Genomic DNA, 17,988 nt, shown 5'->3' with positions numbered 1-17,988 from the left:
TCCTGGTGCCTAGTTTAGGGGATACAGGAAGCTGTTTGACCCCTTTCTGAGCCCAACAGCTCCCCATGACTGACACACACGGAAAAATAAAATTGAGATGGGGGTCCTGCAAACGGGTGCAGCTTTTTCAAGATCTGGGGACAGACATGGGTAGTTCCTGGTTCAAGCCTGGAGATTGTCCATTCCTAATGGGCATCCGTTTACTTTTACTTTTGACTCCCAGTGCCAAGACTGGCTTTGATACAAGTCCTGTTACCACCTCCGAAAGAATCCAGGTCTACCTCCTTTACCGCTGCAATGCCTGCCACGATTTGTTTCGCAGCATCACATCTCTGCGTTTCCCCACCTTTTGCCACCAGTTACAGCTGGGGTGTGGGGGGGAGGAGAGGGCAAGGGAGGGCGTCCCCCAAAGGCTGGGTTCATGGCCCCTGCGACCACCAGCATGCTCAGTACCCATGATATGGTTCAGCAAAAACAGCCGTACTGACTGTAAAAACTGCATAAATCCAGCTACACCCTGGAGAAAACCTCTTCCACAAGAAGATTTTCTCCTTTTGTTTCCTGTCAGAGCAACACAGACATTCGCACGGCAGTGTGACCCGCTCCTGAAGGCTGAGTGCAGTGAGGAAGGCTCAAAAACCAGATTGCTAACTCCTAGGAATTTGCTTCCCCCCCCCTCCTGATCTCCACGTACAATGGACAGGAAGGGTGCAAAGACAGGTTCTAACACCATCTGACAAAGTGCACTGCATTCAACATGACAAAAGGGAGCTAGAGGGACAGGCTTTGATTTTTTTGGAGGGTGGGCACCTAAATTACGGGTCTTTGGAGATTTAGAACTAAGCGGAGACCGGAAGCAAGTTTGCATCGTGTCCACGATTCAACCTCATAATCCCACATCCATTTATAAGTGGCTCCCACAATGCATGGATGAAAATGGGGTGGGAGGGAGAGGTTCCTGGATCTCAAGTCACTGATTCCTCCTTTCTTTTCTCACATGGTCGTGAGTTCTAGAGATTTGCTCAGGAGGGCAGTTAGATAAATTTAGATGGTTAATGGGTCGTATGTTTGGCTCCCTTTAGATCAGGAACGGGAGATGTATGGCTCTCCGTGTGATATTGGACCAATTAATCATCCCTAATCCACAGATGCTTCTCTCTGAGGTTTATGGGACCTGGGAATCCAGCAAAAATTCCATACCTCTGCTGTGGAAGGCGGTGTGTGTGCCTTACTCCCTGTGTTTGGAAATAACGTTGAAGATTTAGCATGTTAACCCGTGGTTACTTGGGTAGGACAAGCCAGGAGTGGCGGCTGAAGAATATTTTGAAAGCAAAGCTTTTGATGCATTTACATTTATTTCAAGATTAGATTTTTTAAAAGAGAAATTGCATTTGTCTCGTTAAAGGCTGAAGTAAAGATTTTGCTGCCATTGCAATAAAAATGAAGGGTTATGTCCAGACCATCTCCTGGCTTTATGTAATTCTAAATCCAGTAAGCTTGCTCTGCTCCAGGGTGCGGAGCCCTGCCTTCTCATTCTGTGGGCATGGGGCCGAATGCTGCATCTCATTGGTTCCCTTTCCCAGTAGGAAAGCCTTCGTTAATGCTGCTGCTTCTCATTTTTGCAGTATACTCGTGAACGACCGGTCAATATTGCAAGATTTCCCCCCCCCCATTTCCTTCCCATTTGGGTGACTCTGGCCCCAATCCAGCTTTAACACCTAGATATCCAAACAGACTACCTTGTGAAGCAGAAAGGTCTTAAACCCTCCCCCCTGCTCCATAAAGATGGGGGAGGAAAGCTGCTTAGCCAAGATCCACCGGACAAATTTTTATCGCAAAATGTTCTCAGGTTCTGCTGTAGGAAAAGCAAGCCCGTGCAAACGCATTCCACCCCCCTTCAAGACCATCCTTTAGTCCTAAGAGTGAGAAATATGGAGCAACTTCCAAAACTTCCTTGGGGAGAAACACGCTCCCCCCAAACCTTGGAAGGCTATCCCTCTCCGCCGCCTCCATCATCCAACACACCTTGATTAATTTTTTTAATGAAAAAAAAGAGTCCCTCTGCACGCTTTCGGAAGCAGTGTTCCTGGCTTGAAAGAAGCATCCTCAACTATAACAAAATTCACCACCGCCATCAGAGGGTGCAAAGGAATGTTTGCAAATCAAAAAATTGACTGTCGGTGGCCTAGGAAGACTGCAGGTTCTGGGTCTGCTTAAGGAACTGCATAGGCATCCTGGCTTTGGCCCGTCTCTGGATTGCACCTGGAGAAGACATGCATAGAGTCTGAGAAAGCTTCAGCAACGGCACGGCAGGGAGGATCCAGCATATGAGTGAATTCAGCCCTGAAGGACACTGTGCCTTCTTGTCTAGCTTCCATCTCTGCTGCTTCTGCTTGATCTGCAGGAAGAGACGTACATCGGAAGCTGGCAGGTGGAACTGGGGAAGGGGCTGTGTGGAAGAGGGTGGCCATGAACAGGGATGGAGAGCCATTTTGGGGGGATGGAGTTAATACAGCAGCCAGAATTCTCCCTATGGCACAACAGGGAGAGGACAAAAGAGGTTGGCTAGCAGAGTTTAGGGAGCATGTTTTCTCCCCCACCCCAATTGTTTCGGGGCTGAAACTCCCAGAATCTCTCATGACTGCCCAGGACGGATGGGAGATGCCATGCACATCAGGGCGATCTTGTTTGAACGTGTGCCCTTTGCTCTTGCGTAGTTTAAAACAAAAGAAGTCCGACTGAGGTTGAATATCACAGAAAAAAAATTCCTAACTGTTAGAGCAGTACGACAATGGAACCCAAGACCTCAGGAGGGGGTGAGCGCTCCAACGCTGGAGGCATTCGAGAGAAAACTAGACTACCCTCTGCCAGCTATATTTGGATTCTTGCACTGAGCAGAGAGTTGGGCTTGATGACCTTATAGGCCCCTTCTAACTCCATTATCCCATGAGAATAGGCACGTGCCCCCCTGGCAAGGATCAGGACTGCCGCGTGGAATTTTCTTCATCAGAATCCCACCTGTTCACATCCACATTATTTATTTTCATAACGATGCAATGGCTAGTGTTGCGAAGTTATGAAATTCTAGCTGCGGGGGGTGGGGGGGAAGGGAGAGGACCCTCACATCTTCTTTGAAAAGTGGGGCCACCGCATCAATCTTCTTCTGGACTACCCCTGAGTAGACGGGGAAGCCCCAGCAGCAGCAGCAGCAAGAGGAGCCGGCTTGACGCCTCTCCCAGCCTCCCTCTCGTGAAGGGCTGAAGAGGAAGCCTCTAAAAGCATCAGGTGAGCCTAATTCATGAACTGTCTTCTTTCTGCGTGTAAAGCCACATGTAAAAGTGTAGCTCAGGAGGTCCAGGGACTTCCCTGCAGGTCCGGGGGTCACGGGTTCCAATCCTGACTACAGCTCCTACGACTGGGGCCAGCCAGGAGCGTAACTTGCTGATGGGGCTATTTGCCCTCTCACTGGGGGAAGTCAGACGGTGGTTGCAGAGCATCCCCAGAAGGAGAGGCTGGGGAACCGCTTCTAAAAATCTTATATCTACGTAGGAAACTCTGGGAGAGTCAGCATAAGTCAGAATTGACTTGACGGCCCATAATTAATTCATTAATTAAGGTCAAGAGAGGCACCAGATGCTGGGGAGTAGCCAACCCCGGTGGCCTCCTGCTAGAAGGGAGGTTAGACTGCCACCCCAAATGGCTTTCCTACCAGAGCCAACTGTTGTTGTTGTTTTGGACTACAGGTCCCAGAATCCACCATCCCTACTACCTAGAGGATCCTGAGAGGGTGGTGGAAATAAGTTCTTCAAGCTTCAGGGACGGGGAGGGAGAGGGTACCACCTTTGCCCGCCTCAGGCAGCTAATATCTTGGGTCAGCCCTGATTAGAGTGATCTCACCGCCCGAGCCTCTCAAAAAAGGAATCCTTTCCCGCTGCTTCCCTTTAAAATGGGGAAGGCATCCCAGGGATTAAACCAAAAAGGAGCTGTGAATAACGGCCACAGAAGGAAAGGGGGCAGAAAAGGGGCAAGGGGGGACGACAGGACAACTCGTGTGTGTACAACTGGCTCCGTATATCTTCTCTTATTATATTTGTCATCCTGTACCAGAGCAGAAGATGTTCAATATGAATGCCTTATGTGCACACATACACAGTCGGGGCAAACAGAAGTATTGCAGGCTGCAACAACATACACACACAAAACACACACACAATCGTGTGCGTGCATGAGTGTGCATGCGTGTGTCTATGTATATATTTGTATATATATTTTTAAAACGACAGCAAATTGCATCAGTTGCTCACTTGCACAGTTTTTGTGTGGTTTTCTTGCTGTTCCTCCAAACGAGAAATTACACGGACAGGCCGGGCCCCGGAGGTGAGCAGGCTTCTCACAGCCCTCTTCGGCCGCATCCGGTGTGGCTGGGCCATGAGCATCCAAACGCTAGCCAGCTGAAGCGACATGGGAGGCAAAGGGAATCTACTCCAAACGCCGGTGGAGAGAGCCAGACAGACAGACAGAGAACACGTCTCACGGATGGGCTGACAGACGGACACAGGCAGTGTTTACGCTTCCACGCAGCACATGGCAAAGTGTGGGGGTGGGTGGGGAGGGAATGGGCGGAGGAGAGCCCGAGGGGGGGTCCTCAATCCTTCAGGTGCGCCTCCGTCACCCCCTGGGCCATCAGTTCGGCCAGGACGTTGTCCAGGTAGTTGGGGTCGGGGTAGCCGTGGCCAGTTAGGTTAGACCCGAACTCGGTCTTGTGGTGGATCTCATTCCACACCACGGTGTCGGATTCGCCCGTCGTGTTGGAGGTTCCGATGGTAAAGATGAGCCGGCGTTCCCATGCCATGATCAGCAATTTCAGGATCTGGTCAAGAAGACAGAAAATAAACAATCCACTGGGAAACATACTTAGTCCACCACATGGGGGGAAAAAATCTACAATTTTTGGGTCTAGGGCTCCATGCTGTCTTGGAGTTCTTTGGAGGTGTGGTCCAAAATACAGTGGTGGCTCGCTTAACGAGTGCACCGTTTAACGCCGAATCCACATAGCGACACGTTTTTTGCGATCGCTAATGCAATCGCATTGTGATGTTTTAGGTGGCAAAACATTGCATTGCGAGGATCAGCAAGCGTTTCGCTTACCGATCTTCGCATTACGATGTTTGCAGAACAGCTGATCGGTGGTTCCAAAATGGCCGCCGGCAGAAGAAAATGGCGGCCCGCTCCGTTTTCGCGCCCTGCCCTTGCTTACCAAGGCGGCGAAAATGGTGGCCGGATGGGGAATCTTCGCATAGCGGTGAGTTTTGTCCCCATAGAAACGCATAGCGATGTTTCCGGATAGCGACTGTAAATTTTTTTTTCCAGGCACTACATGCAACTGGGGAGGCTAAGAAAGATTCCCTGGAGCATCTTTGGAAACACTGGCCAAAATCCCGTTTAGGCCTGGGAAAGTGAAATGGCTCACATTTTGGAAGCAACTTGGCAATCAAGAACAAGGGTGCTGGTTGCGTTCCTGGTTGCGTGCCCAGTCATGCACATGCTCAGGAACACACCTCATTACTGAATGACAATTTGCTGCAAGGGCTACTCTGATTTCCCTTACACAGATGCAAACTGGCAACAGGATTCAGGCGAGGCCCTTCGTAGCAAGCGATGCAGGTTTAAGCCGACGGGCAGAATCGAAACGCAGCGCTTACCTTTCTGCCTTTCTCGTTGTCAGGAAGGTAGCAGTGACGGGGGAAGCCTCGCGCAGTAAACTTCTTCCCAGGGTTTGGGTGCTCGGGGCCCTGGTGAAGGAAGAAGGCACAGACAGATGCTTCGTTCACGAATACCACGAGACAAAGCATATATTTCTCTTTGCCACTCGCATGCTACTCAAGTGGGTTCTAATTGACAGCATCCTTGCATCTTGGACGGCAGCAGCAAAGAAGGAATTTTAGCCAGCCCTAATTTTTCTGCCACCCTGCAGGAACGGTAGGAGAAAAGCAGTGCCGGGCAAAATTCTCCCTGTAAACTCTCGCTGTTTCTCAGGTCTCACTAAGGAGCAGGGGGGGCTTGGCAAGCTGCTTCTGCCAACTTTCTGCTTGCTACGTTTATCGCTTGCATAAGGAAACTTATATCATTAAAAGCATGATGTTTAAAATCTAAAAACAGTACATTAATCAAACCTAAACAAGAATTCATAACTCTATATTAAATATATACTTGATAAAAGCATGACTAAAGACAGATTTAGAAGCAACAAAATATAAAGCACCCTCTTTATTGTCTCCTAGAAAGTCGGTCTCTAAGGAAAAGCCTGTCTGAAGAGAAAGGTCTGTGCCTGTTTGCAAGAGGTCAGCAAAAAAGGAGTCTGGCCTCCAGTAGCAGGAAGTTCCAGAGTCTAAAGGAGCAGCCACAGAGAAGGCCCCTCTCCTGTCTCCCCACCAAACGCTCCTGTGAGGGTGGTGGGACCAAGAGAAAGGCCTCCCCAGATTATCTTAGTACCCTGGAAAGCTCATAGAGGGAGATGCTGTTTTTGAGACAGTTTGTACCCACTACGGATTCAGATTTTTAGAATTTCAGCTGAGGACTCTCCCGTAAAGATGCCAGTCCTCATTCGTCTCATCCTTGTGGCTGGCAATGAGATACTGCAAGACCTCTTCCTTTCCCATTCTCATTTGCAAGAAAGTGTTTTGCACAGAACAACCACACTCATTTTGCTCAGACTGCTCATTTTGCATGAAACGGTACTATCCTCACACCTGAGTTGCCCAAATTGAATTATTTGTCCCCAGCTGGGATGTCTTGTTTAAAACCGCAACTTCCCATCGGGGTTTCCTGCCTCTTGCTTAACCATCAGCTGGTCATTCCGTGCTCGCCCAAAGAGAGGCGAGGCCTTTCATGCAAAATGACAGAGACTCTAGCGCAAACTGGAAAATGGCCGGAGTGGGTAGGCGGAGGCGACAAGGGCCGTGGGAAGGGGGGTGGAGGGGGAGCCTTTCTCTTTTGCCAAATGAAACTTCAAAGGGGAAAAAGTTCAGCATTTCGTTTTGTTTTAGATGAAATCCTAAAAGCCAACAGCTTACAGAGGGTTCGTTTTATCTGTACAGTGGTGCCTCGCAAGACGAATGCCTCGCGGGACGAAAAAACCACAAGACAAATGGTTTTTTTCCAATCACTATGGTTCCTCTCAAGACAGCTTCTTCTATGGCCGTGCTTTGCAAGATGTGATATTTTTTCTCCCGACACCGATGCCTCGCAAGACGAAAATATTTCATTCGTCTTGCGAGGTTCCCATAGGAATGCATTGCAATGCATTCCTATGGGAAGTTGCTTTTCACAAGATGATTTTTTCGTAATACAGCGCTTCTCGCAGAATGAATTACATTCGTCTTGTGAGGCACCACTGTATTCTTATCACAGCACTACAAGTTTCATTGTGCCGTGGTGTTCCGTGGCTCAGTGGTGCCCTGAGCCTGCCCCACACGAGGGCCAGACCCGCTCTTTAACCTCCCAGAACCCTGGCGTGACTCTTCCTCTACCTGTCCTCTCTCCTCACTCGCTCCGTTTCTCACCTGGATACCTGCGGGAATATCATACACAATGCGGATGGTTTTGCAGTCCAGGTAGCCCGGGAGGGAGTGAGGGATAATGTGGAATTCCATCTTCCCAGGGGGCTGGGTTCCAGTCTTCTCCCCATAGATGGCTTTGCAAGTGGGGCATTGCAAGCTTCCGTCCTGCTAGGCAAAGTGAAAACAGGGCGGGGCACGGTGGGGGGGGCGAGAGGAGAAAGAATATAAAGCATACAAACATGGTCTTGGACACACTTGTCAGCCATGGGCCTCTGCGTGCCTTTGTCAACAAAGAAGCGGCCCACCTCGCAGGGTTGGACCCGCACATCTGGTTGCTAGAAAGAAGGCAGACAAAAGGTGTCCTCTTCATTGTTTCACCGACAGAGCCTGAAGGGGCTGGCAGTTACTGCAGTGCTTCTGCTGAGATACCCCATCCTCCAGCACGAGGACTGTAATGGTAAATTAGGAAGCGCAGCTACCCATCACAACAGTCTCTATAGACAGCTACCCTGTCATGAGAGTCTAAGATGCAGGCATTTCAGATCAGTGGATAAGGAGCAGATCTTCTGTAAACTGAAAGGCTCTTAGTTGCCCTTTCAAGACCAAAGAAGGCTCAAATATTTTGCATTACATTAGGGGCCGTTTGCAACAAGATGCTGTTCTTGAGAAATGTCCACTTCGCCTTCGGTTGCCTCAAAAGGAAAAAGGGAGTCTGAGGGAGGTGGCAGGTGCTGTCACAGTCACAGATATTAGAATGGTCCCTGAGCTTGAAGCCGGAAAATCCTGGTTCCACTACATCACCATACTCTGGACAAGAGGCAACTGTTAGAACAGAGTACGAAGAACAAGAACGGTTTCCCATAGGAAAAGATGGTTATTAGTTACTCCCGTGGCTTTATGTGTTGGTTTTAGTAAACCACTGTATGTTTTTTATCTTTTTATTACTTTATTGTTCTTATGGTATTACAGTGGTGCCTTGCTTAACGAGCACACCGCTTAACGACGAATCCGCATAGCGACACATTTTTTGCAATCGCTAATGTGATCGAATTGCGATGTTTAGATAGGCCAAAAATCGCACTGCGATGATTGGTAAGCGTTTCGCTTACCAATCTTCGCATTGCGATGTTCTAAAAATAGCTGATCAGTGGTTCCAAAATGGCCGCTGGAAGAATAAAATGGCCACCCGCTCCATTTTCGCGCCCTGCCCTCGCTTACCGAGGCAGCAAAAATGGCGGCCAGATGGGGAATCTTCGCTTACCAGTGAGTTTTCGCCCCATAGGAATGCATTAAATGGAGTTTAATGCATTCCTATGGGGTTTTCAGTTCCGTTTAGCGATGTTTCTGGATCGCGACGTTAATCCTGGAACGGATTCGCGTCACCATGCAGGGCACCACTGTATATGAGAAATTGCTCAGGGACCTAGAAAATGAAAAAATTATACAGTAATTTTGTTAAGTAAATAGAATCAAAGAATAAATAAATGAACGAATAAGCTCGGTGGCTTCCCCCATTAGAACACAAAGGTGTAAATGCAATTATTAGTCCCAGCAAAGAGTAGAGCCATTGAAGGCAGGACTTGTTGAGCAAAACCAACAAATATCCTTTTGGCAAGTCAGAGACTAAGAAGAGTTATTTTGGGAAGCTTTCGTGGGCTTTTGTCCCCTTCTTCAGTTGCAGCTTGATTTGAAGAAGCCCTTAGAATTACGGACGGGAGTTTCAGATTAACCCAAGCTGGCCAAAAACAAGACAGAGGCCCTTTAATGTTCAGGGTCTTTCATGGCTTTATAATACAAAGCCTCTGAAATATGAAAAGAAAACAGAGGTGAGTGAAAACTATGGATCTCGTTCATATTTAGGATTTCAGATTGCCCTGCTTTTTTGGCCTTTTATTTTATTTTTATTTTAAGGGACGTGGTTGGCGCTGCGGGTTAAACCGCAGAAGCCTCTGTGCTGCAAGGTCAGAAGACTTGTAGTCATAAGATCGAATCCACGCGACGGAGTGAGCGCCCATCGCTTATCCCAGCTCCTGCCAACCTAGCCGTTCGAAAGCATGTAAAAATGTGAGTAGATAAATAGGTACCACCTCGGTGGGAAGGTCACGGTGTTCCGTGTCTAGTTGCACTGGCCATGTGACCACAGAAGATTGTCTTCAGACAAACGCTAGCTCTATGGGTTGGAAATGGAGATGAGCACCGCCCCCTAGAGTCAGACACGACTGCATAAATTGTCAAGGGGAACCTTTAACTTTTCCTATTTTACAGAGGTAAAACTTTTACTTTACCTTTAACTTTTCCTATTTTACAGGTTGGGGCTTTCCCCACCCTCACCATTTTCTTTGTTTTATTTTGATGATGATCATCATGATGATTTCTCTTTCTCACCTGCATTGTTTCCTGTTCAATGAACTGATGAGAATGGGGATATGGTGATCAAAGTGAATTTGAAAGTAGCATTAGTGCCTGCATAGATCTTTGGATGATTAGATTTTTCCCCCATTGTTGTTGCCCTCTGTTGCCTTGCCCCTGCTTTTATGGACTAGTTTTAAGGGTTCTGGAGGGCCCAATTGAGTCTAGCACCATAAACGAGAAATCCAGAACAGACAAAAAAACCTGAAAGAATTGGTTCCTTTCAGGTTTACCAAGAGGCCTGCAGACCCCCCCCACACACACACACACACAAAGATGCTCCTAGAAAGACCCCAGAACAAAAGAAATTCTAAAAATTTCCCCCTGAGCTTTCCTAGTTGGAACCATGCTTTGTTGATCTTGCTGGGGCAGCCTCAGATGGCAGATCCTATTGATGCAGGTTCTGCTGATTCAGTGGGTTGATGCTTATTGGAGCTCACAATTGGCTCTAATCCGCATACATCTCAGAAACCACAAGGTTAAGATGTGGCAACAACTGGACAGCGATAAGGCCTGTCCCTTCCAGTCTTACCTTGTTGCCATTGTTGTACATTGCAACCAAGCAGAGGAGGTGGTACATGTGTCCACATTTGCCCAGCTTCCCCACCACCTCCGGCTTGGCCCCCTTGTGCCTGAGAATGCCCTCGTAGCCCGACAAGGATGCCAGTCTCTCCATGCAGATGGTGCAGTCCTGGAAGAGAAGGGGAATAAAATAAGAGGCATGAGGGGTGAGCGAAAGGATCATTCTGTAGGGTGCCAGCTTGAGGGACCTCACTGCCCATTCAGGTTGTTAGAAACAGTGCAGCTAGCACACCCCTTTCCCTTGGACAAATTACATTTCAGGATGACAATTCCCCTAATGATGGGAGTTGTAGTCCAAAGGGGGTAAAACCCCTTTCCAGCAGGCACATGGGAAGAAAGTGGCCAAAGCAGCCGCAGCAAGAGGAAGTGGAACCAGAAACTGGAAAGTAACTAGTTGTAAGCAACTATTCACTAGTTACAGATCATTGTACCTGGAATTAATTCGTTTCTAGCAGTAACAAAGGTATAACTAAAGTTACTTTGTAAAAGTAATTTAATGAGGGATAAAGTGACTCTTTTTGTGGTGTAATAGTAGCTATTTAGTTCCTTTGATTGTCCCGGGAATGTGGCACCATTGAAGAGTGATGAAGAACACCAGACTCTCCCTCTTTTGTGCTTTTATTCCACTGATGTACAACATTCATATAGGTCTCTATTTTGTAACTATCTATTTTTGTGACTTCTTAAAAAATTGTACTTGTAATGGTATCTATGAACAGGGACTCCACAAAATGCTTTTGGGGCTCTTCCCTTTTAATGGTGACTTTTAAACTGTAACCATATAAGAAGTGGACAGAAGGCATGTCACACTCTGGAGGAGCAGAGATTCAGACTTGGGGGGGGGGCTCTCTGCACTCTCCTAGCCGATGCTCTAACCACTACATGACACAGTCCACTGTGGCTCCTTGTGGGGGCGAAGGGAGACTCACCTCCTCTGGGGGGTTCTTCACTTTTTGGATATAACGCCGCACCACGTCTTCAGAGTTCTTGCCTGTACAAAGTAGAAGGCGGTCATCATTAGACATGTCTTGTCTTGATGGATTTCCTTGCCTATCTGCTCTAATTAATTACCCAGTAGTAGTTCCATCAGGTTGAGGCACAGGAAGAGACAGGAAAAGGGCCACAACACTGGCCTGGTGGAGAGACCAAAGATTTGGAACTCTTTCTCCTTCTCCACATATCCCTCTCCCTCTGTATAGGGTGACAGCAGTTTAATCCTGTATCAACTACCAGGGAAACATGGGATTTATACCTAGGTAAAGGTTCCCCTTGACTATTTGTCCAGTCATGTCCAACTCTAGGGGGCGGTGCTCATCTCCGTTTCCAACCCATAGAGCTAGCATTTGTCCGCAGACAATCTTCCATGGTTACGTGGCCAGCGTGACTAGACACGGCATGCCGTGACCTTCCCACCGTGGTGGTACCTATTTATCTACTCGCATTTTGCATGCTTTCGAACCGCTAGGTCAGTAGGAGCTGGGACAAGCGACAGGGGCTCCCTCCGTCGTGTGGATTCGATCTTACGACGGCTGGTCTTCTGACCTTGCAGCCCAGAGGCTTCTGAGGTTTAACCCGCAGCGCCGCCACCACGTCCTTTACCTAGAAAACCCTAAAAAGGGTCTCCATGAGTCAGAACTGACTTGACAGCATGTGATCATTATGATAAAACCCTTAGAATTTTCCGGTATTCATCTCCAGGGCATTACCCCGAAAGATGACCCTAGCCTCTCTCTGAGGCCACCAGCTTTTCACGCCACCCCTCAATTTAGACGCCATAAGTCTCAAACAGATACAGGCAAGGAGGTCTCTGAGAGTGTGCTTTAGAAATAAAGGGCACCTTTAAAGCACCCAAAGGTTCTTCATGCGAGAGCAGTCACATATCATCATCCACCACCTCTCAGGCCTTGGAGCACCATGTTCAGCCCCCACAATATACAGCATGTGGTTGCTGGGGCTACATCAGAGGGACATGGGGCACAGAAATGGCAATCGACTGATTCACCCTGGTGGCCATAAATTCTGCAGAGTGGCTAGCAGAAATGGTGCAGGGACAAGTAACTTACAAGAATCAACTCCTAATAAATACAGATCTGCTGAGCAAGATACGCAGATACACCCAAGACGCCAACCTTGTGTGCCACCCAGAACCATAATCCATGCTCCTCTAGAAAGGAAGCTGTTAATCGACCACTCTGGAACCCACTGCCTACAATGGAAAGCATCCCTTACTTTTTTTCAAATGTTTCTTCTTAGTCTTCCGGCAAATTCCGGTGATGCCAGGCACCGGCTTCATGTCACTCTTGTTGACCGGCGGCGGGTGCAAGATGGGCTTCGGGGCTCGAGTCAGACAGACGGGCAGGCCGGCAGCACACATCAAAATGCCCGTCATCCCTGGAGCAGAGACACACAGAGAGAAAGATGTTGGAGCAATGCCGAAACAGAGTTTGATCATCGAAGTGAGGGCTTCGTCAGACAGACATTTGTCCCAATGTTGAGTCCACCGTGCAGACAAGTTGGTTTGCTCTTTTTTCCAGCGATGATGGATTTGCCGGAACAAACCAAGCCATACCCCGAGCAATCCTACTCACATTGTTTTAAGCCCTTGTCACAGGCTTCCACTTTTTTGTGGGTAGGGTGGTTCTGTTTTGGTTTGTTTCCGGCATGTTTTATCACTGGGAACAAACCAAAAGTGAGCTTTCCCAGTTGTCAAGGCTCCTTCAATTGGAATTTCCGATATAATGAAGTGGCCTAATAAGCAAGCCACTTCAGGATATCGGCAAATTGAACACTTCTTCGGCTCCTTGGTAGAGGGAACGAGAAAACTGATTTTATTTTTTTAAAGATTCTGGTAGACTATCACTGAGGCACCGCATCACTTTAAAAAAAAAGAAAAAAGAAAATTTTGTTTTGTCTGAAAGATGGAATTCATGGATTGGCTGCGGGTAGTGACTCAACTGGTTCTTCAGACAAAGGAAGTGTTTAATTTTCCAGTATTCTGAAGTGGCTGACTTATTATGCCACATCAGAAGGATACAGACTTCGTCTGATCCCAGGTGACACTATTCAGTCAACACCAGCAGTTTAGATTACAGTTACTGCTGTCTCAGCTGCCCATGTAAACTCATGTGTTGTGTTTTTAGTAATACCTTGTGTTGGCATTTCCAGTAGGTGGGAAAATATAGGAAATACTCTCTGTTTCCCTGATATTGCCAGTAACTGACTGATACTGTGCCATGGAAATATTTATGAATGTGCAAAATCCAAAATCAAAGCATACTGGGTTTGCCAGACAAGAATTGATAAAATAATGACATAAAATTAAAAAATATCTCCATTAAAATGCCTTAAAACGTTTAAAGCATCAAGGGCATCTTAAGCCATTTATTTACAAAAGTACAGTAATAAGTTGTAATTCTTTTGAATAATGAGGTATTGTTTGTCATACCTAAGTAACTTAGATGTTACTTATTACACATAACATACAAATTTGTAACCACTAGTTCTATTTTTCTGTACTAATTACAGACAATTATATTACTTGTAACTAGTTACTTCCAAGCTATGCTAAGTCCAGTGGGTAGTATCAGCTATAGTAAACCCACTGAATCAATGGGACTTGCACACCTTTGGGATTCAGTGGGTCTGCTCTAGTCGGGACTACCAGCTGGATCTCGCTTGTTAGTAAACTCCCCACTGCTGTGCAACCAGAGACAGGAAATGCTCCTTTATTTTAGAAATGTGGCTCTCACTTTTTGTGGCCCTACAACTGCCCAAAGACATTACAGTGGTGCCCCGCATAGCGATGATTATCCATTCCGGAAAAAATCGTCGCTATACGGATTCGTCGCTATGTGGAACAAAAAAAGCCCATAGGAATGCATTAAAACACATTTAATGCGTTCCTATGGGCAAAAAACTCACCGTTCTGAGAAAATCCTCCATACGGCCGCCATTTTCGCTGCCCGGTAAGGAAGGAATGGGCGCGAAAACACTGCGGACGGCCATTTTTTTTACCCGGCAGCCATTTTAGAATCGCTGATCAGCTGTTAGGAAAACATCGCTATGCGAAAATCGGTAAGCGAAACAGCTTACCGATCATCGCAAAGCGATGTTTTACCATTTAAACATCGCAATGCGATCGCAAAAACGATTGCAAAAAACACATCGCTATGCAGATTCGTCATTAAACGGGAAGCCCATTATGCAGGGCACCACTGTATTTTTCTCCATCAGGTGAAGAAAACTCCCATCCTCTGTGTGTAAGTTGGATGGATGGGTTGTCGAAGCAACAGGTTCATAAGACTGGTCACATGCCAAGGTCTGGCCTTCACCAGCAGGAAACAGCCACAGAGGCTGTGAAGGACTGCTGCCATTACCTTACCCCAGAATCTGCCACTGAAGGCACTTAAGACTTCTTCTTTCTTGACTGGGCAAGGACTGAGCGTTTCCCCAACTCCAGACATAAGGGTGGGGACAGTCCAAGCAGGAAGGGGGTTTCCCCCTCACTCCATAATTTCAGGCAAAGACCCTTCTGCACATGGAATATCCTCTCTCCCATGCCTAAGAACTTGATTGTTAGATCACCCGTGTCATCCTTACCTGCCAGGGCCGGGTGGACTGGGCCAGTTCCATTCAGGTTCTTAACTGGGAGGGCGGGAACCCTGGAAGAGAAAGACAGCCAGCATGGAGTCAGGCAGGATAAGCGGGTCTCTACATCCACCATCAAGAATCAAACAACCATCTCCTTATCCACACATTCGCTGTATGGTTCTCAGAGCTGACATTGCTTTAAAAAAATCCTTGTTGATGAAATAGATGTGCTGTAGTCAATTAATCAAGTATTAATTAAGATAAATATGTTTACAAATGAGAGAACAACAATACTGCTGCAGAGGGACAAGAAGCATACTTTGCTTGTTTTTAGATCCGGAGTGGGTACAAAGCTCAGAAGCAAATAGTTACTGTATTTTTCCATGTATAAGACACCCTCCACTTTTCTAATCCAAAATTAAGAAATCTAAGTGCGCCTTAGCAAGTGTAGGGGGAAAGGGATTGAAGCCCTGCAGGATCGCTTTGATCCCTGCTTTCTCCTCCACTTATTTTTGTTCTCTCCTCAGCTTACTTCTGTGTATAAGACGACCCTCAATTTTAGTCTAAAGATTTTAGACAAAAGTATAGTCTTATACACTGAAAAATACGGTACATCAACTATCAATCATGTGCTGTCTTGTCAATTCTGACTTATGGTGACCCTTTCCAGGATTTTCCAGACAGAGAATATTCGGAAGTAGTCTCCCCTTCCCTTCTTCCGGGGGGGCATCCCTGGGACTGTCCAGCTTGCCCAAGGCCACCCAGGCTGGCTCTACTCGCTGGAGGCACAAGTGGGGAATCGAACTCCAATCTAATAAATAAATAAATAAATAAATAAATAAATAAATAAATAAATAAATAAATAAATAAATAAATAAATAAATAAATAAATAAATAAATAAATAAACGTAAACCACTGAACTATCTAGCTAAATAGTTATTATAACTATTAAGTAGCCATAAATAGTTATAATTGCTTAACAAATAATAGTGTGTCATCAAGTCAATTCTGATGTACGGCAATCTTTCCCAGGGTTTTCTAGATGTAAAGTACTTAGAAGTAGCTTATTATTTGATTCTTTGTGGGCCATTCTTGGGTCCAATACTACACAAACTGGCTTTTCCCCCATGTGGGGAACTGAACTCCCAACTTCTTGCTCTACAACCTGATACTGTATTCAGACCACTGAGCTATCCGGCTAGCGAACAGTGGTTTTTTCCCAATACTGAATCATAACTACCTTGAATCACAATTTTCATTTATGGCTGAGAGACAAGACCACATCTTTTGCCATATAGCCATCACTTTTTCGCTTTTTCTACAGTTCTGGGGCCACAGCAAAGACGGACAGCAAACATTGTATGGTTCAAGTGCTTGTATGGACTGTGTTTTGGGCTGTTGGATGAAAACCTTTCAGAGATTTTCTAAAAATGTGTGTGCATACGTGAGCCGTCAAGTCTGTTTAGTATGGTTTACTTTTCCCTTTCTCTGAGCATGCCCTGGGACTGTGCTGATTTCCCCAAGCCAAACAGGCTGGTTCAAGAAGTGCAGTGCAGATTCAAACTCCCAACCTCTGGCTCCAGATTTTTGATTATTAATAAAAGAAAAATTACAAATAATTTTTTTTAAACTAGAATACAAACTCAATAGTGACTATGCACAATACACATTGAACCTTCACTCTTGGGAGCAGGTGACCAGTAATATCCGTTTACACCCCCTTTCATCCCATACCTCTCCAAAAATACATTGATTCTTTCGCTGGTGTATAGCCTTTCCCCTTAGAAAAGACATATTCCAAGTATAAATTCCATATATCTTTGAAATCATTAAACATTAGCATTCCTCTCCTTATTTTCATTTCACAGGTTAGGTTATCATTAATCAATATGCTCCACGTTTCTTTATACCAATCATCAAGATTAATTTGTCGCTTTTCCAGTTCTGTGCAAATATTAATCTTGCTACCGTAACCATTGTAACAACTAATTCCTTCTGAATTTTTTTTCAAATGATCATTCTTAGTGATGTTCAGGAGGGCAATAATTGGTGATATTTGAATATCACATCCAATAATTGTTCTAATTTCCTTAAAAACCAGTGACCATTCTTTCTCTTATTTCACACGTCCACCACATATGCATATAGGTCCCTTTTTCCTTTTCGCATCTCCAGCATTGATATGGTGCATTTTTATTCATTATATTCACTCTTACTGGAATTAAATACCATCCCCATGCTACCTTAGAACAATTTTTTTACCCTAATAGACATATTCTTTATTATTCTTTGTGACCCTATCTTGTTCCAATCCTTTCCTTTAATCTCTTCCTCAAAGTCCACCTGCTACTGATTTTTCATTGTCGCTTGTTCAAATCCTGAATTTATGGCTCCAGATACCTAAACCACTGAACTATCCTGCCAGCTTAAAAATGTAGCTAGAAGCAAGTACAGTGGTGCCCCGCAAGACAATGTTAATTTGTTCCATTGAAATCGCTGTCTTGTGAAAACATCGTCTTGCAAAAAGCGTTTCCCCATTGGAATGCATTGAAATCCATTTAATGTGTTCCAATGGGGAAAAACCGTCGCCATTCTGTGAAAATCACCCATAGGGAAGCCATTTTGCAAAGTGCCAATCAGCTGTTAAAATCGTCGTCTTGCGAAAAACGGTCTGCGAAGCACGGACCAAAACATCGTCCAGCGGAAATCGCCCATAGGAAACACTGTTTTGCGAAGCACTATAGCAATCACAAAAACTCATCGTCATGCGGATTCGTCGTTTTGTGAGGTCATAGTCTAGCGGGGCACCACTGTATCTTAACCACTTAAGAAGAGGGGACAGGTTGT

General features: G+C 46.0%; 1 protein-coding gene across 2 annotated transcripts in view; it reads right to left on the bottom strand.

Moving 5' to 3' along the window:
• Positions 1 to 4,246: 4,246 nt before the first annotated feature.
• The window catches only part of DTX1 (deltex E3 ubiquitin ligase 1), a 64,698-nt gene continuing 50,956 nt past the window's right edge, over positions 4,247 to 17,988 (bottom strand). The window contains exons 3-9 of one of the 2 annotated variants that reach the window (XM_020807095.3): positions 15,150 to 15,211; positions 12,780 to 12,941; positions 11,480 to 11,541; positions 10,501 to 10,659; positions 7,563 to 7,724; positions 5,703 to 5,792; positions 4,247 to 4,870 (exon numbers count right to left, since the gene is read on the bottom strand). In XM_020807095.3, the coding sequence (XP_020662754.3) occupies positions 4,646 to 4,870; positions 5,703 to 5,792; positions 7,563 to 7,724; positions 10,501 to 10,659; positions 11,480 to 11,541; positions 12,780 to 12,941; positions 15,150 to 15,211 (922 nt within the window). In that variant the 3' untranslated portion in view covers positions 4,247 to 4,645. Of the gene's footprint in view, positions 4,871 to 5,702; positions 5,793 to 7,562; positions 7,728 to 10,500; positions 10,660 to 11,479; positions 11,542 to 12,779; positions 12,942 to 15,149; positions 15,212 to 17,988 lie in introns of both variants that reach the window. The other variant, XM_020807094.3, reaches the window with a different exon arrangement.

Source organism: Pogona vitticeps, chromosome 14, assembly GCF_051106095.1.
Source record: "Pogona vitticeps strain Pit_001003342236 chromosome 14, PviZW2.1, whole genome shotgun sequence".
Taxonomy (NCBI): domain Eukaryota; kingdom Metazoa; phylum Chordata; class Lepidosauria; order Squamata; family Agamidae; genus Pogona; species Pogona vitticeps.
The sequence above is the reverse complement of the archived record's forward strand: the minus strand, read 5'-3'. Positions and strand labels throughout refer to the sequence as shown.